Raw genomic sequence first — 21,520 nt, forward strand, 5'->3', positions numbered from 1 at the left:
TTTCTCTGTCTGCATTTAGTTTGACTGTTTGTTACTGTTCATGGTACCACCCACATTTAGAACAAACATGGGATAGTTCTCATTCTACTGCTCTGCCACCACGATGTGGAATGCCCTGACACCATCCATTAAATAAAGGACTGTTTTCTGGTTCCTGAAAAATCATCTAGGAGACTAAAAGGGGAGGTAAATGTTGATGACATGTAGTATTGGATTAATTTTGTATGCTATGTTGATTAATTCAATACATACGACCACAGTGGAAGCAAGTCCCCTGGACTTTTTAGTGTTATCCTTTTAGCGTTAATTTAGTATTCAATCAATCAATGTTATTCATGTGGAAAAAAAGAAATGCGGAGAGAGTAGGGGAAAGACATTCAGCAAGATCACAACACGTTGTGGGTTGCGATGCATTGTGAGCTTGTAGCTCTGCTGTTTTCACTGAATGTTTACCTATTCTGGCTCAATGTTCACTCATGTTCATGTTCACACAGAATAGGCATGCTAGGGTCCATGTGATTAATAATACGACATCTGAAAGTGTGGCTGTGTCTTGTCATATTGGCCACTGGAACAGCTGCAGGTTGCATGCTTTCCTCAAGGAGTTCCTTATCTGCTGCTGTCTAAGGATTCTGGTGCACAAACAATATTGTTGCTGTCGAGCTGAAACCTCGGTTGTTTTTTTCATAAATTAATGTCCTACTTCGTTGTACAAGAATGCCGCGTTTTGAGCTTACTTTTGTGAGCCTATTTTTTCAAGAAAACATAGTTTAGTCTGTCTGTGGGTTTTAATGAAATGAAAAGTGTTGCGATTAAATAACTACATTGGATTCATTGAAACACAGGTAATTTTTTCCTTAAATACACTGTTTTTGAAATACAAGGTTTACTCCCGACAACAGTATTACCATGGAAATAGAGCTTATGGAGACTGCAGTGGAGAGAGAATCATTTTTCACACTATACTGTGTAATATAAAGATGTCAGGCATACCTCCGGGGTCAGTAGAGAATATCCAAAGTAGCCACATTCATAGACATGCTGTATTGTTTTTGTTCTCCATATTGAGTCTGGTCTCAAGACCACATTTTGATGGTCTCTGTCTCATCTTGTCTCATGTTGCTCCCAGGGGTTTGTTCTTGGCTCCATCCTTTTTCCCCTCTACACCAAATCTCTTTGCCCCCAAAATAGCGATCTACAAGCTCATAATGCATTGCATCGTGAGCTTGTAGATTCTCTAGTTTCACCGATTTCCCCCGAATGTCTGGCTATTAGAACATGCCAAGAATAGGGATCCTAGGGTTCTTTTAGTTTTTGGTCTCCATGTTTATATGGTCAAAGAAAAAACTACTAATCAGCTAACAAAGCCTTGCGCGACTAAGACAACCAACCCATTAATCGACTATGAGGCGACAGCCGTAATTGACAGATGCATATCAGACTTTTCCTTAAGAAAACACAGAGTAACATACAGTGTACTGTACAAACAGCCTCATTTCAATAGTTTCACAGTGGCTGAACTAATAATGGAGAAACAAAGAGCACTGTTTGGATATGATCACCACGTGGTTACAAAAGAGCCACCAATCCCATTTCTTCTTTAGCCTATTAACACATTGCATGCCAGTCGCGTAGATCTACGCGAACCTATTTAAAGCCGCAGCGTGCCAGTCGCGTAGATCTACGCGAACCGCCGATTCCCATGTTAAGTGCCCCAGGTGCACTTTCCGAATTTTTTTGATCCATTTCCGTTTCCGGTTTCCGGTCGGAAACGGAATTATTCGGGTTCCGGTTTTTTCGATCGTATCCGCTTCCTGTCTGGGATCCTGTTTAAAACTCGATTTTCTCTGGTTGTTGTTTTTCTCCTCGCTGATCACTGTTTATGGTTGATCGGCTGTAGCTTCAAGATGGCGGCACGGATTTGGAAACTGTTTTCGCTCGCCGTTTCTCACGGATCCGCTGTGTGTTTAGAACCAAATGAACGCGCACTTTTAACTTATTTAGCGAGGTCTGTGGCGACATGAAAAAAACTAAAAAACAACAATAAAACGCTGGCACTGGTGAGTACATTATGAGATTAAACTCTGGCATGGAATGTGTTAAGACCTGAGACTGATTCGACATAATGTCTTCAAAATCCTAACAGTTTTCTGAAAAAAACGTATGTTGCTATATATCGTTGCTGTCGGGTAGAAACCTCTTATCTCCATATTTTCACTTTTAGTTTTTTCGTAAATTAACGCCCTACTTGATCATACTATAGCGTCACACAAAAGCATCAAAAATAGCAGATCTACAAGCTCGAAACACGGCACAAAGCAACAGATCCGACAGAGACGATATATAGTTTAATCTAAAATGACATAGATGCTTTCCCGGTTCTAATGGGTTAAGCAATGATGTCATGTATTAATTATCAGTATCACAATCAGAATCAACTTCATTGTCACAGCACATGATTACAGGTGTAAAAGAGTGGGTGAACTACTTTGTATGTGTGAGGCTGTGAGCTCTCAACATTTCAGTTCCAGAAAGAGGGGGAATAGGGAAGAGAGGACAGATGAGAGGAACACATAACACTGAACAGGTCAAATAACTGATAGGCAGGCACAGTCAAATCAATACAAACTTACAAAGTCCAATATGCATATATATATAAAAATCACACCCTGTGTGAAGTGGGCGGTGTCTTGCTAGCTAATCACAATATTGAATGGAGTCAACCAATCATGTACAAAAAATAAATACATTTATTGAAACACTCTTTATGATGGAAGAAACCATAACTTAAAAAAAACAAATTTATGTTTTTTTTTAAAGTTATGGTTTCTTATAAGGGCTATGCACATGTGTCATGTGACACTGGCCAATCACAGTCCTGAATAGACTGTGATTGGCCAATCACGGTGCAGGGTTAGGCGGGGTACTTTTTGGCCAATCACAGCGCAGGATTTGTTGTACAAATATCCAAACCTCACTTATAGGGGCGGTTTCACCGCCCAAAAATAGCAGCAGGTATAAAAAATCCCAGTTTAATTTGCATGGCATACATAAAGAAAACCGTGGCAATATAAAGCAGTGAGTATGAGACCAATTGACCCTATGTCAAATCCTCCCTATTGGTTGCAGGTGCTTGTTCTCTCTATCCACATTGGGGACAATTCTTATTTTAAACTTGACCTCAGTAAAAATGAACATCTCGAGTGCAGTATAGTTACTGGGCATAACGTGTTCTACCCCCCCCCCCCCCCCCCCCCACAATTTTTTTTTGTAAACTCAGCATAAACAACCAGAAGGCAGCAGATCCTGAGCGGAACAAGGCAGAAGGAGCCTGCTGGTTGGCCAGTCAGTTCATGTTATCAATCAATCTTTATTTACATAGCACATTTAAAAACAACCGTAGTTGACCAAAGTGCTGCACAAACTAAAAAGAACAAACAGAGCAAGGCAATACAGGCAAAAACAGAACAAAACAAAAACAAAGCAATACATATGAGCAAGCAAAACGGAGCAATACTGTTGGTACAAAGCGAGAGAGATAAATGTGAAGGCAAAGCATAGGAACGTATTCATAGAGCATTTACCTGTGTGTGTGTGTGTGTGTGTGTGTGTGTGTGTGTGTGTGTGTGTGTGATCAAATTGAGGTTAGACTCAACTGTCTGTAAAGGCCAAGGCGAAAAGGTGAGTCTTAATTAAGGAGCGACTTAAAGGCCTCGATGGACGGGGCGGATCGAATGTGGGGGTAGGGGTAGGCTATTCCGAAGCCTAGGGGCGGCCACCGCAAAGGCATGTCGTCCCTTGTCTTTAGTCGGTCGGGTCTTTGGCAAAACGAGTAGTGAAAGGTCAGCCGACCTCAGGGTTAGTGCTGCAGCAGAGAGTGCAGCCATGTGTCCTAAGTGGACTGTGTACTAAAAGTGACAGGGCTCAAGGCTTGTTCAGCAGTCTGATGGTTGCCAGGTACTGTAGGTGCCATGTATGAGTATTACTGCACCAGATTGCTCAGCCAAATGTAGCTGTAGGTGTGGTTTAAAAAAAAAAAGTATAACATTTTATTGCTTGGACCGCTGGGTAAACAGTCAGGTCAACAGAAGCCACTGTATAAAACCAGACACTGTAACCATAGGCCTCTCAGAATGAGCCAATGACAAATTCAAAACGTAATGGATATGGAAGTCGGAAAAGCCAAGTCTTTCAAGACGTGTGAACTACTGTAACCTGTTCATGACTATTAAACTGCTTCTTTCCACTAACAACCTGTAGAGGTTACATATTTAGCAGTGAAAGAGGGGACAGACTAGCGATGTGTGGCGGGTAGAGGCAATGTGAGATGGAAGGCCACTTAAATGGTTGAGAGGTCTTTTACAAGGTAATAAAAGCCTGTATATTATACGTGCACATGTATAAATAGAGAGGTGTTCTCCATCCGTTAAGCATGCCCACTTTATGGGCCTGGGAAGTTTGAACTTCTGCAAAAATGTCCACTCAGGCAAGACGAGCAACATGTTCTTTTCCCCCAAAAATCGGTTTCTTACTTAATCTGCTTACTCTGATCTCCCACTTGTCAGTCGCTTAGGATGAGAGTGTCTTCTAAATGCCTAAATTGTAATTGTATGCCAACATGTGCCATTTTAACACAAACAGTTATAGGATTGATAACACATAATATAGTCATATGGACATGTAGCAATGAAACAATATCAGTGACTCATCAGGATTCATTTGGTATGGTTCAGAGTGAAATGACAAGCTAACCTCAACACCACAGTTTCAGTTTGGCATGTTCGCTCTGTTTTTAATCAAATTTCGCTCTTTCCCCTTTACAGTTTCCACAGCAAACCTGTTAGGGGAGTGCCGAGCCATTGATGCCATCTATCGCTTTATCAGTCCTTACACCACCAAACGTCTTCATACCATCAAGTAAGTGCCCCCTCATCCCCATTAATAGTAGTGTGTGCCACAGAGATCCAAACCAATTAGTAATGGCGATTTCACCAATTAGCTCGCTGTCACCCCTAAATAAGACAGCTAATTAGAGAAATTGTCAGGTGTAATGTTCGAATGAATACCCAGATTCCACAGCATTACTGCACGATAACTTTAGTGTAACTGTACCTAGCGAATGCCATATGTTTTTGCATTGTACTCAGAAGCCTAAAACACCACCACAAATAAAACAACAACATAAATGTGACTATTAAAGGTGCATTCCTTAAGATTTCTGTCCAGCCTGGGATTCAAACCCGGGTCTCCCACATGAAGGCTTAAATTTGTACTGCCAACATAAGCCAGAATGCTCACAGGGGGATTAGTCAAAATAACTTTATTCAGGGTTGGAAACAACAGTCTCGAGTATGAAGTAAGAGCAAAATGTGTGGCAGTGGGTCTGTGAGAAATGGTTAGATAAGGAAGAAACCAGTGGGGAAAAAGGTGGGGAACAACTAATGACTTTTCAGTTTATCCTTCTCTTACAACTTCTTGTTACTGACAACTACTAGGTCATAACATTTTTAGGTCAGAGAAGCAGCCCTTCACTGGCAAAAAGCACGGTACACTACTGTATGTCATGATACCTTTCACCCAGGCCTAAACACAAGTGTTAACAAAGAAAACAAATGTACCTGCTCCCCGTGTACAACCTGTAACGATTGTTTACAGTATCTTTCAAGATCGTGCACATGCAGTATAGTCAAAGTAACCTTTTACATTAACCACTTGAACCCTACCTACCTAACCGTCTCTCCTCATAATTTCTCATCTTCTCTACGTTAATTGAAGCCAGGCCCAATGTTTAACATTTTCTCCCACATTTAGCCCTGTATAGGCGGCGCGCATGCACATACAGATTTTAGTTTAGCCACCGAGGTGATATACTCACACCTTCTACTGTGCATGCGCATCCATAGTAGCTGCACAGTCAACACACCATCTCTCTGTACTACTGTTACTAGGTTTACATTCGAGACGTTGTGTGCGCGCAAGCCCATATGGAAGTTTTTATTGGAGTTTGGAGTTTGTGAGGCTACCATTCCCACCGAGCCCGGGGCAGCCGTGGGATATAAAACGTATGAGGAATTTGTCAAAAGCATGCCACGCGTTTTACACCTTATTTGGTTTCCTATCGTATTCTGTTTATGCCCGTTGCGTCCTGCCATCACTGCAATGACGGCAGGTCACATAATCGGACGTATAACACATGCAGTGTAACTTCGCACCTTGTCCGCGGCCGTGACAAAATAAAGCGTACTGGACTGCATTTTCTTGCTAGCAGGACCTGGACATAACAATAAAATATATGAAAACATGTCGCTGCCAAGGGCTTTACACATAGATATAAACCTTTTTTCCCCATCAGAGTTACAGCTAGACTACTGCAATCCTTGCACAGGGTCTATAACCTACTTGCCATTGAGTGTGACTGCAAACAAATGGACTTTGAATACATTATAAAGTAATATGACTTTATAACTAGGTGCTAACTAGTACTCATAATTCTGAGAAAAATACTACACGTATAACACTACCATGCTATACTTAACTATACTGTTCCTCAACTTATCCACCTCAAGTGGCCAATAAACACGATTCTAATTCCGATTCTCCCAACTTATCCCTGGGTTGACACCGTTGCAACACATTGATATTGAACTCTTATCTCTCCTCTGCTCATCTCTCTCTCTCTGGCGTTGGCTGCGGTCCCTCTTTGGTTTTCGTATCGTATATCATCCTCTCATCTCTCACTGTCAGACCCTCTGGCATTCGGCTGGCACGGCCCGGGCCAGCATCCTGCAGTATACCCAGCAGGACATTCCACGAGGGCCAGTCATGCCAGCCTCTGCTCGGCCCGCTGCCACGGCATACCGTCCCCTGATCGGCTTCTACTGAACACGAAACCCCTCGCTGGTGTGAGGATATCGGATACCCGCCCCCTTGAGATGTGCAAATTTATAGCCCTCAGCGAGGGTTTTCAGAGTAATTCCTCCACACGGGCCGCCTGCTAATTGTCCTAGCGATGTTGGAATGGCGCTTGGGATTCCGAATTTCGCATTCCGAACGTCGATGCGGATAACGGGTGGGAATTGGCGGGTTGTAAAAGCAGGTAGGTGGCAGACACAGTATATGATTTCCCCCAAAGTCTGAGTGGCAGTTTCGAACATGTCAGTCACACCGATGGCGTCTAATTATACCTTTTAATATCATGGCTGATGATGGCTATACATTTGGAAGTTGTAAAGTCAGACAGATGACTGAATCTGTCAATTATTTTCAACTGTCAGCAGCAGTCAATCGCTCGCTGCAGCATTTTTAGACTGATGGACATGACAACCCTTCTGATGCTGTGTTTAGAGGAGGCCTTTACCAGCCTGATGAGGTGATCAGTATTGTAAAAGCGATGTGAGCTTGTAGATTGACTTTTATTTTATTTTAAGAAACGTTCACCTGTTATCATGACATGCCCAGAATAGGGATGCTATAGGGTTCATATGGTTAATGTGGATTGGATATGTGTTCTGTAGACCTGTGGTTCGCAAACCTTTATAGGCTTAGGACACCCCTGTAGAGAATGTTTTTTCCTAAATTACATTGTTACTTTTCACTCACTATATTCATGGCATATTTGGCTACTTTACAATTAAAAAATTTGATAGGCCCTACAAAACTATTTGCATTGTTATGATGATTATTACTATTGATACTATTATTTTAAGATGATGATGGTGACCACAACATTCAAATTAACGCACACACAAGCATGCATTCACTCTCTCTTTCATTTGGTGTCTTGGTCTTAAGATATTCAATGTCTTTGGACTTTTATCCTGGATGACTAATAAGAGATTTGAGAGACTATCCGATTCATTTAGAACTGATTGACAATTACTTTGTACCTGATGTTTAAACTCAAAATAATTGATATTAATTCAAGTGATTGAGAAACCCTGGACAAGACTATGCTATAAATAAAAGTTTGATCGATTAAGGGGTGTGTGTGTGTACTCAGGTCCGGAGAGGACACAAATGACATGACAGAAATTGCTTACTTTTAAATGTAACCATAAAAAGACCAATGATCATTTGTAAAGACAGCAGTATGACTAATATCAGTTTGTCAAGATGGCACTTGTTAATACGCCTTATTTAGTCCTATTAAACTCAAAATTAAGTTGTGTAATATGCAGCGAAAAGGACTTTCTCATAATTCATACTAATAACAGATAATTATAGTCAACTATCCAATGAACACACTTAATAGAAATCTCTCTTGGAAAGTAAATTAGACTTTCGGGTTAAAATACGCCTCCGATACATCATGGGTGTAATCCCCCTTTATGTGAAGACATCAGGGGCATATAAAGTAGGATGAGGATATGTGACACAGGAGGTGGAAGCAGGTGTGTGGTGCATATCGAAAGAGAGACGTTTTCAGTTTACTGTGGAAGACAGAGAATTGATGTGCCACCAGGTATTATAATGCCATTAGGGAGCCAGGAAGGGAATTAATGCAGACGGAGGTATGCTATACATCAATGGTTCTCAAACTTTTTGGTGTCGAGGACCCCCAAATTGATATGCACTTGGCCGCGGACCCCCATCTGAAAATGTTTTTTGTGCCAGGGCTGAAGCAAAGATTTTAAAATGTTCGCTTTAAAATATATATATATATTTTGCACACATTTTCACGATAACATTTTTTTTGCAGATCTACAAGCTCATAGCGCGGCACGAAGTGATGCGCTATGAGCTTGTACATCTGCTATTTTTTAATCGTCAAATTATAAAATATGGTTAAAGTGGTTGTGACGCTATATTAAAAGATTTTCCTGGAGACCCCCTGGAACCCCCCCAAGGCCCCCTGGTGGTCCTCGGACCCCACTTTGAGAACCACTGCTATACAGGGTATGCTTATCTAGTATGAACCCTGGTATGTGAGCTTTTAGATCGCCTATTTCCGGCACGCCGCACACCATTAGTACGATGGACTATTTGGGTTGTAGAGTGCTGAACGGGTTTGTGCCAATGAGAGGCACACGGCGGTGCCAGACTGATAAGTGTGGAAGGGACGGAATGGACACGGACGCATGGCCAGCGGGTGCATCACATTAGGCAGATTTGTACCAAGGATTAACACTGGTGGTAATCAGACATAGTGTGGAAGAAGGGAGGGAGAGGTGGCTGACACGGAGGACTTTGGGGTTAGCGTTCTGGGCCTGAGTACCTGGACTGGACGCTTGGACGAATGAGTCGCTGTCACCGAGGTTGGAGTTGATGACAAAAAGACTGGTTGATCACATTATCGCTGCAATGTGGGGTTTTTGCAGGGCACTCAACGTGTCTGAGCATGAAGTTACTTCAGAGATCTGGACAAACACGTTATGATAAATAAATAATATTTTTCCAACATGGACCCTAGCATCTCTAGACGAAGATTCTGGGGAAAAAAAGGCAGATCTACAAGTGCACACAGCGTCGCAATGCAATGCATAGTCAGCTTGTAGAGCTTGTGTTTTTGCCAAAGAGATTTGGTGTAGTAGGAAAAAAAGGAGGGAACCCCGGTCAACATCCCCCTATGCCAAATCTCTTCGGCGAAAATAGTCAATCTACAAGCGTTGCGACGCTTTGTGAGCTCGAAGATTGCCTATTTTCGCTCAATGCTCGCTCTTAAGGGATGCTAGGGTTCATGTGGTTAATGCTACTTTATAGAGTAGAAGTAGTATGAGAGAGAGAGAGAGAGAGAGAGAGGGGGGGGGTTTGCAGGTGGATTGAGTCCAAGGACATAATTGTATGCTACAACATCAGTTTCCTCCCTTAATCTAGACATGCTGGCATTAGCCAGGGCTCTTTCTTTTAAGTGTGAAAGTGGAATCGTTTCAAAAGCCGAAGTGCATGTTTCTTCACAGTCAGGGAGAAATGCAGCTAATTACAATAAACTGATTGAGTGATCAGTTAAATATGCTGATTAGAGCCTCAGTGCACCTGGAGCCACTTGCACAGCGTGCATCTGTCTGCCAGGGGAGCTGCTGCTGCTTTTACACTGTGTGTGTGTGTGTGTGTGTGTGTGTGTGTGTGTGTGTGTGTGTGTGTGTGTGCGCGCGCGCGGCCGCGTGCCTGCGTGTGTGAACTGAAGACTCTTCACGGGCTGAAAGCAGTATGCATATTTAATGCTGTTAGAACACAATGGGGGTCTTTTCTCTGCAGTACAGAGTCAAATCAAAAGGGGAAGTGTTTTTGTTGGCCAGGCCATATAAGTAGCAAATGAATTAGTTTCATTTTATTGTGTGCCGTGCATAATGTTTTTCTTTTTTTGCATAAGTGCTGAGGGCAGTTCAGGTCGTTGACTGTCGCCACCACTACGGTTCAAATAAGTACACGTTTTGTACCAATAGGACTGGAGTTCAATCGTTCATTACAATTTACAATTTTGGCATTTAGCAGACATTCTTAATCCAGAGCAATTTACAGTAAGCAAGTTAAACACGAGGTAATACATCTAGGATCTAGGATCATAGGTAAACCAAGAACCTAGCATCAGTCTGGATTAGAAATGATCGTGTAAACGTCATTTTCTGATGACCCCCGTCAGTCGGATTGCATATTCCTTTTTTAGTCTGATTATTGAAGGATATTTTAGATATACACCTAATGCCTAATACATGTATATGCCTACTCCATCATATGACCATGTCCCATGTCAAAAACAGCAGATGTACAAGCTCACAGCGTGTCGCACCATGACTATTTGTGGCACGGGACACCTTCGTACAACTAAGCATAAATCAGGCCTTAAAGCGGCACTAATACTATGTACTTTTTTAAGTGTGTTTTATTTTCGATCTGTATGGTAGAGTATGTTAACCCATTAAGACCTGGAACGCATCTGTGTCACTTTAGATTTCTTTGGCTATTCAAAAATAGCAGATGTACAAGCTCATAGCGCGGCACCGAGTGCCGCGCTATGAACTTGTAGATCTGCTATTTTTGAAAAATCTTGAAACATTTTCTTTTTTAATTTTTTCAAAAAACTCTAGACAGGATCTGAGACGAATTTTGACCTGATGGTCAAGATTCAATTTATCCCCTGAGCAAGCAGGCAGGCTCTATTTATTAGCTCAATGGTAAACAAAACAAAAATAGCACTTGCGCAGGAACTGAAACCAGGTTCAAATCCTGGGTTGAAGAGGAAAGTCACATAGTGCTGCTTTAATCAGACTATGACTCTATCAGAATCCTCACAGCATTTCACAACACATTATGGCAGGTATAGCATGCATTGTCAAGCAATTCCTGCAGTGGTGAACTTGTTTAGAGGGTAAAAAAGATGACTGTCAGCAGACAAAAATAAGTCCCAACACATTTGAGGTGGGGCTGAAACTGTCACCGACGTGTTGCATATCTTGGGCGTTTTTGGCAAACATCGCAACGGGGATTTTTTTCAGAATTGTTGCTGGAGGCAAGAGAAGGTAAGAGGGTTATGTGAGGGTTATGATGAGTTCACCAGTCTATGAGTTCACAAGTTCACAAACGCTTGAAGATGTTTAAGTGCACCTATTGTTTTATGCTAATGTTGGATCGGGTGTCTTCAGGGTGTGCTCCGTAGGAATGTGAGATAGTAATGGGAATAGTTCTATATCGCACTTGAATCCCCCCATCACCCTATCAATCTATCTATCGATCGATCATAAACAGCTTAATCAATACATTGTCTTGTTTAAAATATGTCCAGTAGTCATATTATAATGGTCCATTAGATATAGTCACTGGTACCTTCGCCTGCTTAGTCGCCCACGGCACACTGTGAACTCTGTAACGTTGCATGTAAGTGCACAGTAAAATCCCTCAGTGTTGATTTACCCATTTGTAACTCGGAGAGTGTCCACATGTAACCGGTAAGGGTCCATTTGGTTACATGTGGACACTCTAAGTGACATTTTTGTTGTTAAAATAAGTGTTAAATAGCGCTATAGTCTGATAGTACGCATTCCCATCGAGTGCTTTGAGCGTGTCATCAGGTGAGGTGTTTGTCCCCGCCCAGAAAACTGCTTTCAGCAGGAAATGCCCAAAGCTGGGCATTTCCTGTTTACAGGCTCTTTAAATGGAGGATTTGCCAGTGTGCCGTCAGGATGCAGTAGACTAGACTATGCTGTGAAGTGCAAAGTACATGATGCAAATGAAAACTCTGTAAACACAGCTTGACCCCTCCTGACCCCTAGTGCCACCAGGGGTCAGCAGGGGTCAGAGCTTGTTGTCACCTCTCATAACCGCCTGCTAGTGACACCCCTGTTTACTGGCCATCGACTGGGGACTCTGGCAGGCAGTGTTGACATTCCTGACCTCAGGATACTAGCACGCACGCACACGCACACACACACACACACACACACACACACACACACACACACACACACACACACACACACACACACACACACACACACACACACACACACACACACACACACACACACACACATACTGTACATCCCTATACCATTGTGATGAACAGACACACTGCACAGAGAAGGAGTCAGTGCTATGGTGTTGTTGTAAAACTATGCTGAGTGTGCATTTTTTCATGGCGTTGTCCATATTTCTGAATCTGAATCTCTCTCTCTCTCTCTCTCTCTCTCTCTCTCCCCTGTACATTGTCGCTGATGGGCAGAGACATCGTATCTCCATATTTCAACTTTATTACATTTTTTTTGTAAATGAATGTCCTTAATGTACAACATGTGTCGCGTAAAAGTAGGGAAAATAGCCGATCTGCAAGCTCACAACGCATCGCGATGAAACACGTGAAACGGGTTAAGTCTATATCTGTGGGTTTTATAAATATTGAACCAATGAAAAGTATTAACAATAGCGTGTGACTAAATGATAACTACATTGGAACACAGGTTCTTCTGTTTATTTTATTTTTTCCTAAATAATAAATATATATCCTATGTTTAAATATTTGGACATACAAGGTCTATGTTTTTGCCTACAGTATGAGAGAGAGAGAGGGAGAGAGAAAAAGAAAAATGTGAGCTCAGCTAACAAGCACGCTCTCTGTCTTCTGCAGGGCGGCGATCGATGCCTTGGCTGCTCTGCTGTGCACAAGTAAGTTTTTCCACAACCTTCATTAATTTATCCACCTCTAGACGCTTTCCATGTGTCACTACAGATAAAGAGATAAAGTCCATTACAGCGCGAGTGTCAAGCTCAATCTTAGTGGAGGGGCCATTTGGAGAATGTACTGGGTGTTTTTTTTCTTCTTTTTTCTTTTTTTTTTACCACTTTCACCCTGGCATTCCTTTTGTGTGCATGTCATTATTATACAGGAGGTAACTTTACAAGTGGTACAATTTGCACATTAACCCATTAAAACTGGGAAAGCTTCGGTGTCATTTTAGATTTTAGCGTTGGCTAATCAAAATATACATATATATTGAATATATTTTACACAAATCTTAATCTTCTCTTCTGGCGATCCCTGGTACAAAACATTTTCAGATGGGGGGTCCTGTTGTGGAATAAATACTAATACTTATAACAGAATATAAGGAGAGTACAAGATGTGATGAGATATTCAATTCAATTTAATAGGGATCCCTAGAGAACAACCACCTTCCAGCATGCAAGATGATTGAGTCTCCAAAACAATACATAGTAGTTACTTTTTATACATTTTACTCAAAGTAGGAGGAGTGAAGGCTGTCACATGGTCATAAGGAGGAGGAGTTAAGGTTGTCACATGGACAGACAGCCAGCCTCTGGATAATAATAACACATTCATTAACCACTTAAGTCCTTTAGACCTCCCTCAGCAGGGCGCAGTCCCAGGCTTGACCCTTTTCCATCTGAGGTCTCCACCCAGGCTCCCCTGGACAGACATCCCTGTGTCCTGCTTCCCGGTGTCTTCTTTTCAAAGATACCGCTCACAGGAGCACCACTCGCCTACTTAGCTGTCCTTTCGCTTTCAGCTTATGATGGCCTGACTGTACATTGAGCCAGGCGCGGCGACCAATCAGTCCTCTCTTAGGCACTTCATGGATTTACTGCCTCTGCGACCCGACCGGCCGGTGACCCAGTCGATAGCGATCCCTTACTCAGTGTGATTGGCAGTCTAAGCAGGAAACCGACGGTCTGATCCCTATCCCACTTTCGCTATGGGTATAGGAACTTTAACCGTTTTCACCAGCCTTGCCTGTAACCGGTGAGTCACGCACTCTCGTCCAGTTAGGTGTGGACTATCATCCACGCACCATGTGCTGCCAACCCCTGACAGGAGCAAAAGTCGGCACATCGACTAGACGAAACCATGGTAGAATGTAAACTCATTCTTCACTTGACACGGGAGCCTTCAGTCATCTCCCAGCACTCTATTTCCTGCCACAGCTGTAGGTAGATGGCCTCTGCTCCAATGAGTACAGTCTGCAGATCCAGCTTCATTGTCAGTTCATTTATGTGCTTCAAAATGGTACTGAAATCGTGATCAGATCCAATCAACTCCCCTCGCTGAGATACCAGAATGGAACAGGCTATCAGCAGGTGAAAGTTCTCACAGGGCAGGCGGGTCCACATCACCTCCCACAGCATGAGAATGTCTTCAAAGGAAAACTCTCTCTTGAACCAGATCACTAACCAACGGAAACAGAAGCAAAGAGAGCCGCTGTCCTGGGAGTCCAGGTAATCACACAGTTCTGGGTCCAGAGCTTTCAGCAAGATGCTAAGCTGAAGGAGCTGCAGTTTCATAGCCTCCTGAGACTCTTCAAAGTTATTACGCACTAGATTCATGAAGCCAATCAGGCACCAGAAGGACTCCACCTCACTCTGAGTAACAAATAGGAGGGGTGCCAGGAGGTCACTCATTCCCTGGACATAGCCAAGATCAAAGTTGTACATGCAATAGGTCATCAGAACATCATTGAGGAGAGTCAGTCCTGGGTTATCGTTCCCAGAGAAGAAGGCGTTGTGTCTGTCTGTCCTACTCACATCTCTCTCAATGAGGCTTCTGAGGTTTCTCAAGTTTCTCATCTCCTGCTCTTCACTAACTGACTTCCACTGCGCCTTCATTCGGAAGTATTCATCCGTCTTAAACCTCAGAATGTCCTCCCTTTCCTTGAAAGTGCTGTTCCATGGATAAAAGCCCAGGAGAAACTTCCACACATCTTTCCTTAGGTTTGGCGTGATACCCCCTCGGAACACTAGTTCTTTGATTCTCTCTGGGTGTTGCACACAGCCTTCGGCATCCAGAAACTCCTCCCATTGCTCCATTGGTCGCCCCCGCGTCACCTCCGGTCTGGGACCAAGCGTTGGTGGCAAAGCCACCTTTTGTTGTCCATTCCCCATGGCGCTAAGAACTCAGAACTCAGAACTCATTGAGTCTCCAAAACAATACATGTAGTTACTTTTTATACATTTTACTTGTAGGAGGAGTGAAGGCTGTCACATGGTCATAAGGAGGAGGAGTTAAGGCTGTCACATGGCCAGACAGCCAGCCTCCTGACTAGATCATTATTATTACAATGGGACCATCCTGTTTGAATGATTCACTGTGATGAATAAACAGAGAGTAAACAAGAGTAAATCAACATACAGACGATCTGACTGTTGGCTGTGAGGGAGTCTCACCGACACCCTGGTCAGAACTGTCTGTATAGTAGTGTATCTGTCTGTCTCTTATATGTTATCATGATTTGTGTGCGTGGGGATCTCATCTTAGACAAGCTCAGTGCTTAATGAGTCTTCCAGTTTAGTAGACCTTGTATTGTGAATTTGTACTTCCATGTACTGTTGTTCTCATGTCTTACTAAATAAAGTACATCAATCAATCAAAACAAAAGCCATTGATGTGCAAAAGGTTTGATTAAATCGACACAGGACGTCAGACCACGGTGTAAGCCACACCCAGCTAGATTAGCACTCGGGACAATCAACATACAATTGAGAGAAATATGACACAAATGAAACAATTAAATTTTTCCCACTGCAGTCCGCAGCCAAATTCATATAAATTTGGGGGTCTTTGGCACGAAAACATTTGAGAACTACTGATTTAGAAGGCATTTGTACAATCGGCCTCAGGTCTTAATGGGTTAATGAACACTAAAACATGATTATGAATTACATACCCATGATCAGGTGGTGAACATGCTGGATTTAGCGTAGAGATCATTTCCATCCGTAGCCGAGTCCCCAAAACATTAAAACAAGGACATACTGTTACAACAAAACATAACAACGCGTTACGTTTGATTGATTGATTAAATACTTTATTTGTCAGAATCAGAAATCTAAACAGCACAAGATACAGTCAGACATTAAGGCTAAAAGGAGTAAAGGATAACACAAAGAAAGTCCTGGGGACTTGTTTAGATTGTGGTCCTACATGTATTCAATTCATCAACATAGCATAACTACTGTATGTTGAAGATTTACTCAATAATACATGTCATCAACAAATATACAAAACACTACATGTACAAAGGAGAAAAAGGAACAAAAACAGCAGTTACCACAGCCGCCCTGTGTCACCAAGTAACTGAGGAGCGATCAAAGGAACCATAACTGATTTAATGAGCCTTTCGCAGTTTCATTGTACAAGCCGTTTGTACTTAGACATGCAGCAGTGAATGACACCTCCTTTTGATGGGAATTTACATTTACCTCCCCGGTCTGCTATTTTAGAATAGCCAAAGTATAAAATCGGGCTCAAGCGTTTAATGCACAAACAACAACATCTATTAAAGGAGTAGTTCACCCTAAAAATTACTTCTTTTCTATCAATTACACACCCCACGAAGCCTTGAATTCATGATTATTATTTTTTTTGTCGCATTCCTAATCCAATTATTTGATGACAGGATGTATTTCCGGTAGGAGACACAAAGAGTCTACTTCGTGTCTCCTACCAGATAGTTGGCGGATACATTAGCATCTTTCCGCCGGTAATCAAATTATTGGCTTAGGAATGCAATACTAATCAAAACATGAATTCAAGGCTGCATGGGGTGAGTAATTGATAGAAAATAAGTATTTTTTTGGGTGAACTACTCCTTTAATGTATTAATGTGGATGAAACTAAAGGACTTGTATCATCTAATATTTTTTCGTGTCATATATAGACAATTTCAAGACCAAGAGCTTGATTCCTGTTAACATTTTAATATAGCGCAATATAATTAGAATTTAGAGACAGCATGTCGTTGCTGTCTCTATATTCTAACTTTTTGTGTTTTTTCGTAAATTAACGCCCTACTTGATCATACTACAGCGTCACACAAAAGCATCAAAAGTAGCAGATCTACAAGCTCGAAGCGCCGCATTTCGAGCTTTAGATCTGCTACTTTTGATGCTTTTGAATTTGAATCCTGAAAAGTAACAGTTTTGGACATATGAGGTTTCCACCCCGATAATGTCCTTTGATTCACGACCAATCGACTTCCGCACGATGCTCCTAAACAACGTTTAGTAAAGCAACGCTATTTCACTAACGTCGATTGTTTTGCATAAGCTGTCAGAGAATGTCAAAAAGTGACATTCAGGCTGCACTTCATCTCTTATTTCCTTTTCCATTCTCGTTTTTATTTTGGTAATGTTTGTCCCAATTTAGTTGTTCTGCCAGTTCCCCTATTATCCCCAACAACATTGGTTCTCAAAGTGAGGTCCGTTGACCCCCAGGAGTCCTTGAGGGGGTTCCAGGGTGTCCCCAGATAAATGATGGATAGTTAGGAACCAAATGGACCCTTATGTGGTTGTAACTCTGAGAGTGTACAAATGGAACCAAATGGACCCGTAAGGGTCCATTTGGTTCCATTTGTACACTCTCAGAGTTATGGTGGTCCTTGGTCTAATGCAGAGGTTCTCAAAGTGGGGTCCGGGGATCCCCATGGCCCTAAATATATCATTGACATTCTTTGAAAATGTCTGAATATTTTTTCTAAATGTTCACACCATAAATCTTGTATGGGGGGGTTCTTGGCACAAAATCTATTCAGATGGGGGTCCGCGGCCAAATACACATTAATGTGGGGTCCTTGACATGAAAAAGTTTGAGAACCACTGCCCTACAAGTCCTTGTCTGTGCTATATCCCCTGGGCTGGTATGGGGAGGGTGTAGAACAGTGAGAGAAGTCCAGCTGGGCCTTGGAATTGTGTGACAACCTTCCATAATTAGTTTTAATGAAGAGAAATGAACGGTTCAGCCTTCCGGGGCTTTGTCAGCATGTTGCGTTCACACCTGCAGCGAGCGACGGAAGCTACAAAACCACCTACGTGGTCAATTACACTGTCGCTGATTCCCCTTTTGAAGTGTTGCTCAACAAGCTCGTTGACCTTCATTAAACGTGCGTCTGTGTGTGGGAGCGACGAGCGAGAAACATACAGTACTGTAAAGGAAAATGTAAAGGCTTGGGTTAACCCATTAAGACCTGGAACGCATCTGTGTCATTATTTTATTTGAGCTAAAATGCATTATTTCACACTTTGGCTATTTTTGAAAAATCGTTAAAATGTGTGCAATTCTTTGAGTAATATATTATTTTAAAGCGGACATTTTTTACTCAAATCTTTGCTTCTGGGGGTCCCTGGAACAAAATATTTTGAGATGGGCGTCAGCTGCCAAATACATATAATTTTGGGGGTCTCTGAAAAAGTGTGTGCACCACTGATATAGAAACGTTTTTCACAATACTGTGGAGGGCATTTGTAGAATCGGCTTCAGGTCTTAATTGGGTTAAAAAGGGAAACTGGCTGACGGTTTAGAATTCTTTTTTTCTCAGGCACTCGAGTGACACAGTGGTAAAGTAGCTGCCAAGCACCACTGAGTCTGGGGGTTAGCATCCACCTCGGTGCATCCAGCTTTGTCGAGCAAACACAATTGGTCCGTGTTCAGGGGAGGGTGATTGTCTCTACACCAGTGGTGGAAAGTAACTAAGTTCATGCACTCAAGTAATTGTACTTAAGTACAAATTTGAGGATTTTTTTACTTTACTGGAGTATTTCCATTTTTCAATACTTTTACTTCTACTCCACGACATCTCAGAGGCGAATATTGTACTTTTACTCCACTACAATCGAAAACTTTAGTAACTAGTTACTTTGCAGATATAAAACACACATTAACCACTTTAGTCCTATTTTATACCTAGGCTATTTGAAAATAGCCGATCGCTATTTTCAAACATTTTAGTACTTTTACTGTTGGCACTTTAAGTACATTTTGATACCAATACTTTTGTAATTTTACTCAAGTAAATAATTTAGAATTCCGGACTTTTACTTGCAGTATCGATACTTTTACTTAAGTAAAACATATGAGTACTTTCCCCACCACTGCTCTACACGTAATCCTACGGTCTGGGGAGGCACCTGTCAGCGGGGGGGAGTGTTTGGGGCGGGAGGAGTAGGACGAAGGCTCTATGTCCTCCCGGTAGGGGCTCCTCACTGGCGAGGTGAGTCAGTAGGATACAGCAAGCAGTGACAACACACAGAACTACAAAAATTGGGAAGAAAAAGGTTGGTAAAAAGCCAGAAAATAAGGTTTTGCCCCATTACAAGCAGGAACTGTATGGAGATAGCATGGGTGTGGAACTGGTGAAACAAAAACAATGCTTGAGTGTCAGTTCATCACTGAAAAAAAGTAGAACCCAGCTCAACAGTTATTATTTGTAGTTTGTCTCGCAGTGACAAGTGACGGGTGTCAGTTTGTATCTTCATGTTGCTGCCTTCAATTGAAAATGGCTCGCAGGGCTGGCGCTTTGGGAAAATAGCCGACCTACAAGCTCACAAACGCATCGCATCGGACCGCGAGTAAAGAGGGAGCTTTTTTACACCCATTTACCATCCATCACACAGAATATCACCCGGCGTTCACATTTATCCAACTGCCCTTCATATCATTGTGTGTGACTATGTGAAAATCCTGAACTTTAAATGGCATTTCCCTTTCAAAAATGTCACGTGAAATGGGTTTTGCTGTGGGAAAAGTACAGTTTATGTAATGTTATCTATAATGTGTAACAGCTGGTGACCATTACTGTTGTAGGTGTAGAAGGTCTTGTGACCAACAGTTTATTGAGCCCAGTAGCACAATGAATGCCCTCTCTTGGCAAACGCTGCTAATTAGCCCCTCACGTGGCTAATAATTTAAGTTAATTGATTCCTATCACAGGGGCACAGATGGATTCCCACCGGCAAGATCTGTTGTCTAACGCATTATCCAGCCATTCTGTTGAGAATGAGTTGTGCTGCAGTTACCTTCCTAAGGGCTTCCTGATAAATCATTCTAAATGTATACCCTCCCATTCCTATACAGTATCTTTCACGGCTATGTAAGTCGTCTCTCTCGGGTTTGAAACCTCATATCTACAAGCTCAAAACACGTCGCTTCGCGCCGCGTTTCTAGCTTATATATCTGCTACTTTTGATGCTTCTGTGTGACACTGTAGTACGATCAAGTAGGCAGTAGGGGCATTCATTTACGAAAAAAACACAAAAAGTTAGAATATGGAGATAGGAGGTTTCTGCCCGACAGCAACGAATTGGTGCATTTATATTGCACCTCCATCTCCAAATGTACAGTACATTGCGTTCACCCACTCATGGACACATTCACACACCGACGGCGGAGGAAACCGTGCAAAGGCCCCAACCTGCTCATTACATCGGAAGCAGTTACATTAGGGATTCCGTGTTTTTGCTCAAGGTCACTTCGACACTAGCCTCGGAAACCCATGCTTTTTTTTTGTTACAAAAGAAAAAAAGCCTGGGAGAGCCATGCAGGAACGATGGTCTTAGGACCTTGTTATCTCCTAACCAATCAGAGTGCAGAGGGGTGTCGCTCTAAATTTGGTGACGTCAGCGTGCTCCGTGCACAGGCCTGGGGGGGGAGGGGGGGAGGGGAGGCGGGGACTTAGATTGGTGAAGCAATAGGAAGCCCCGCACGAATCCGGGCGGCTGGGTTTGGATCCGCCCTTCAAGACCATCGATTGGGCTCGTTCTCTCAGTCTACTTCGACACTAAAACCCAGAGAGAGCTGAGGTTTGAACCGGGATAATCCGCCGCTCTACCACCTGGGCCACTGCCGCCCTGTTTCATGCAGTGGTGGAAAAAGTACTCAAATGTTTTACTTAAGTAAAAGTATCAATACTGCAATGTAGAAGTACTCTGTTACAAGTAAAAGTTTGGCATTTAAAACGTACTTGAGTGAAAGTGCAAACGTATTGGCATCAAACAATTTAGTACTTTTACTTTTGGTACTTTAAGTACATTTTACTTAAAGTACCAAAAGTAAAAGTACTAAATTGTTTGAAAATAGCAGATCTACAAGCTCACAACGCGTCACGATGTGACGCGTTGTGAGCTTGAAGATCGGCTATTTTCAAATAGCCTATATATAAAACAGGGCCAAAGTCGTTAATGTATGTTTCATAATATAATAATTTATATCTGAAAAGTAACTAGTAACTAAAGTTTTCAAATAATTGTAGTGGAAATTAGAAATACTCAAGTAAAGTACAAATACCTCAAGTAGTACTTAAGT

General features: G+C 42.2%; 2 protein-coding genes across 3 annotated transcripts in view; one reads left to right on the top strand and one right to left on the bottom strand.

Annotated features, from left to right (window-relative positions):
• The window catches only part of agbl1 (AGBL carboxypeptidase 1), a 216,249-nt gene that overhangs the window by 44,743 nt on the left and 149,986 nt on the right, over positions 1-21,520 (top strand). For both annotated transcript variants that reach the window (XM_080436936.1, XM_080436937.1), the window contains exons 6-7: positions 4,824-4,917; positions 13,058-13,095. In XM_080436936.1, coding sequence (XP_080293062.1) covers positions 4,824-4,917; positions 13,058-13,095 — 132 coding nt within the window. The remainder of the gene's footprint in view (positions 1-4,823; positions 4,918-13,057; positions 13,096-21,520) is intronic.
• On the bottom strand, positions 14,320-15,327 carry LOC308091581 (TBC1 domain family member 17-like; the record flags this gene model as incomplete). The annotated part of the gene is made up of 1 exon (XM_080437244.1): positions 14,320-15,327. The coding sequence occupies one exon, from the start codon at positions 15,325-15,327 to the stop codon at positions 14,320-14,322; it is 1,008 nt and encodes a 335-aa protein (XP_080293370.1).

The sequence above is a fragment of the Gymnoscopelus braueri genome (genome assembly GCF_963280865.1).
Source record: "Gymnoscopelus braueri genome assembly, chromosome: 9".
In the NCBI taxonomy this organism is placed as follows: Eukaryota; Metazoa; Chordata; class Actinopteri; order Myctophiformes; family Myctophidae; genus Gymnoscopelus; species Gymnoscopelus braueri.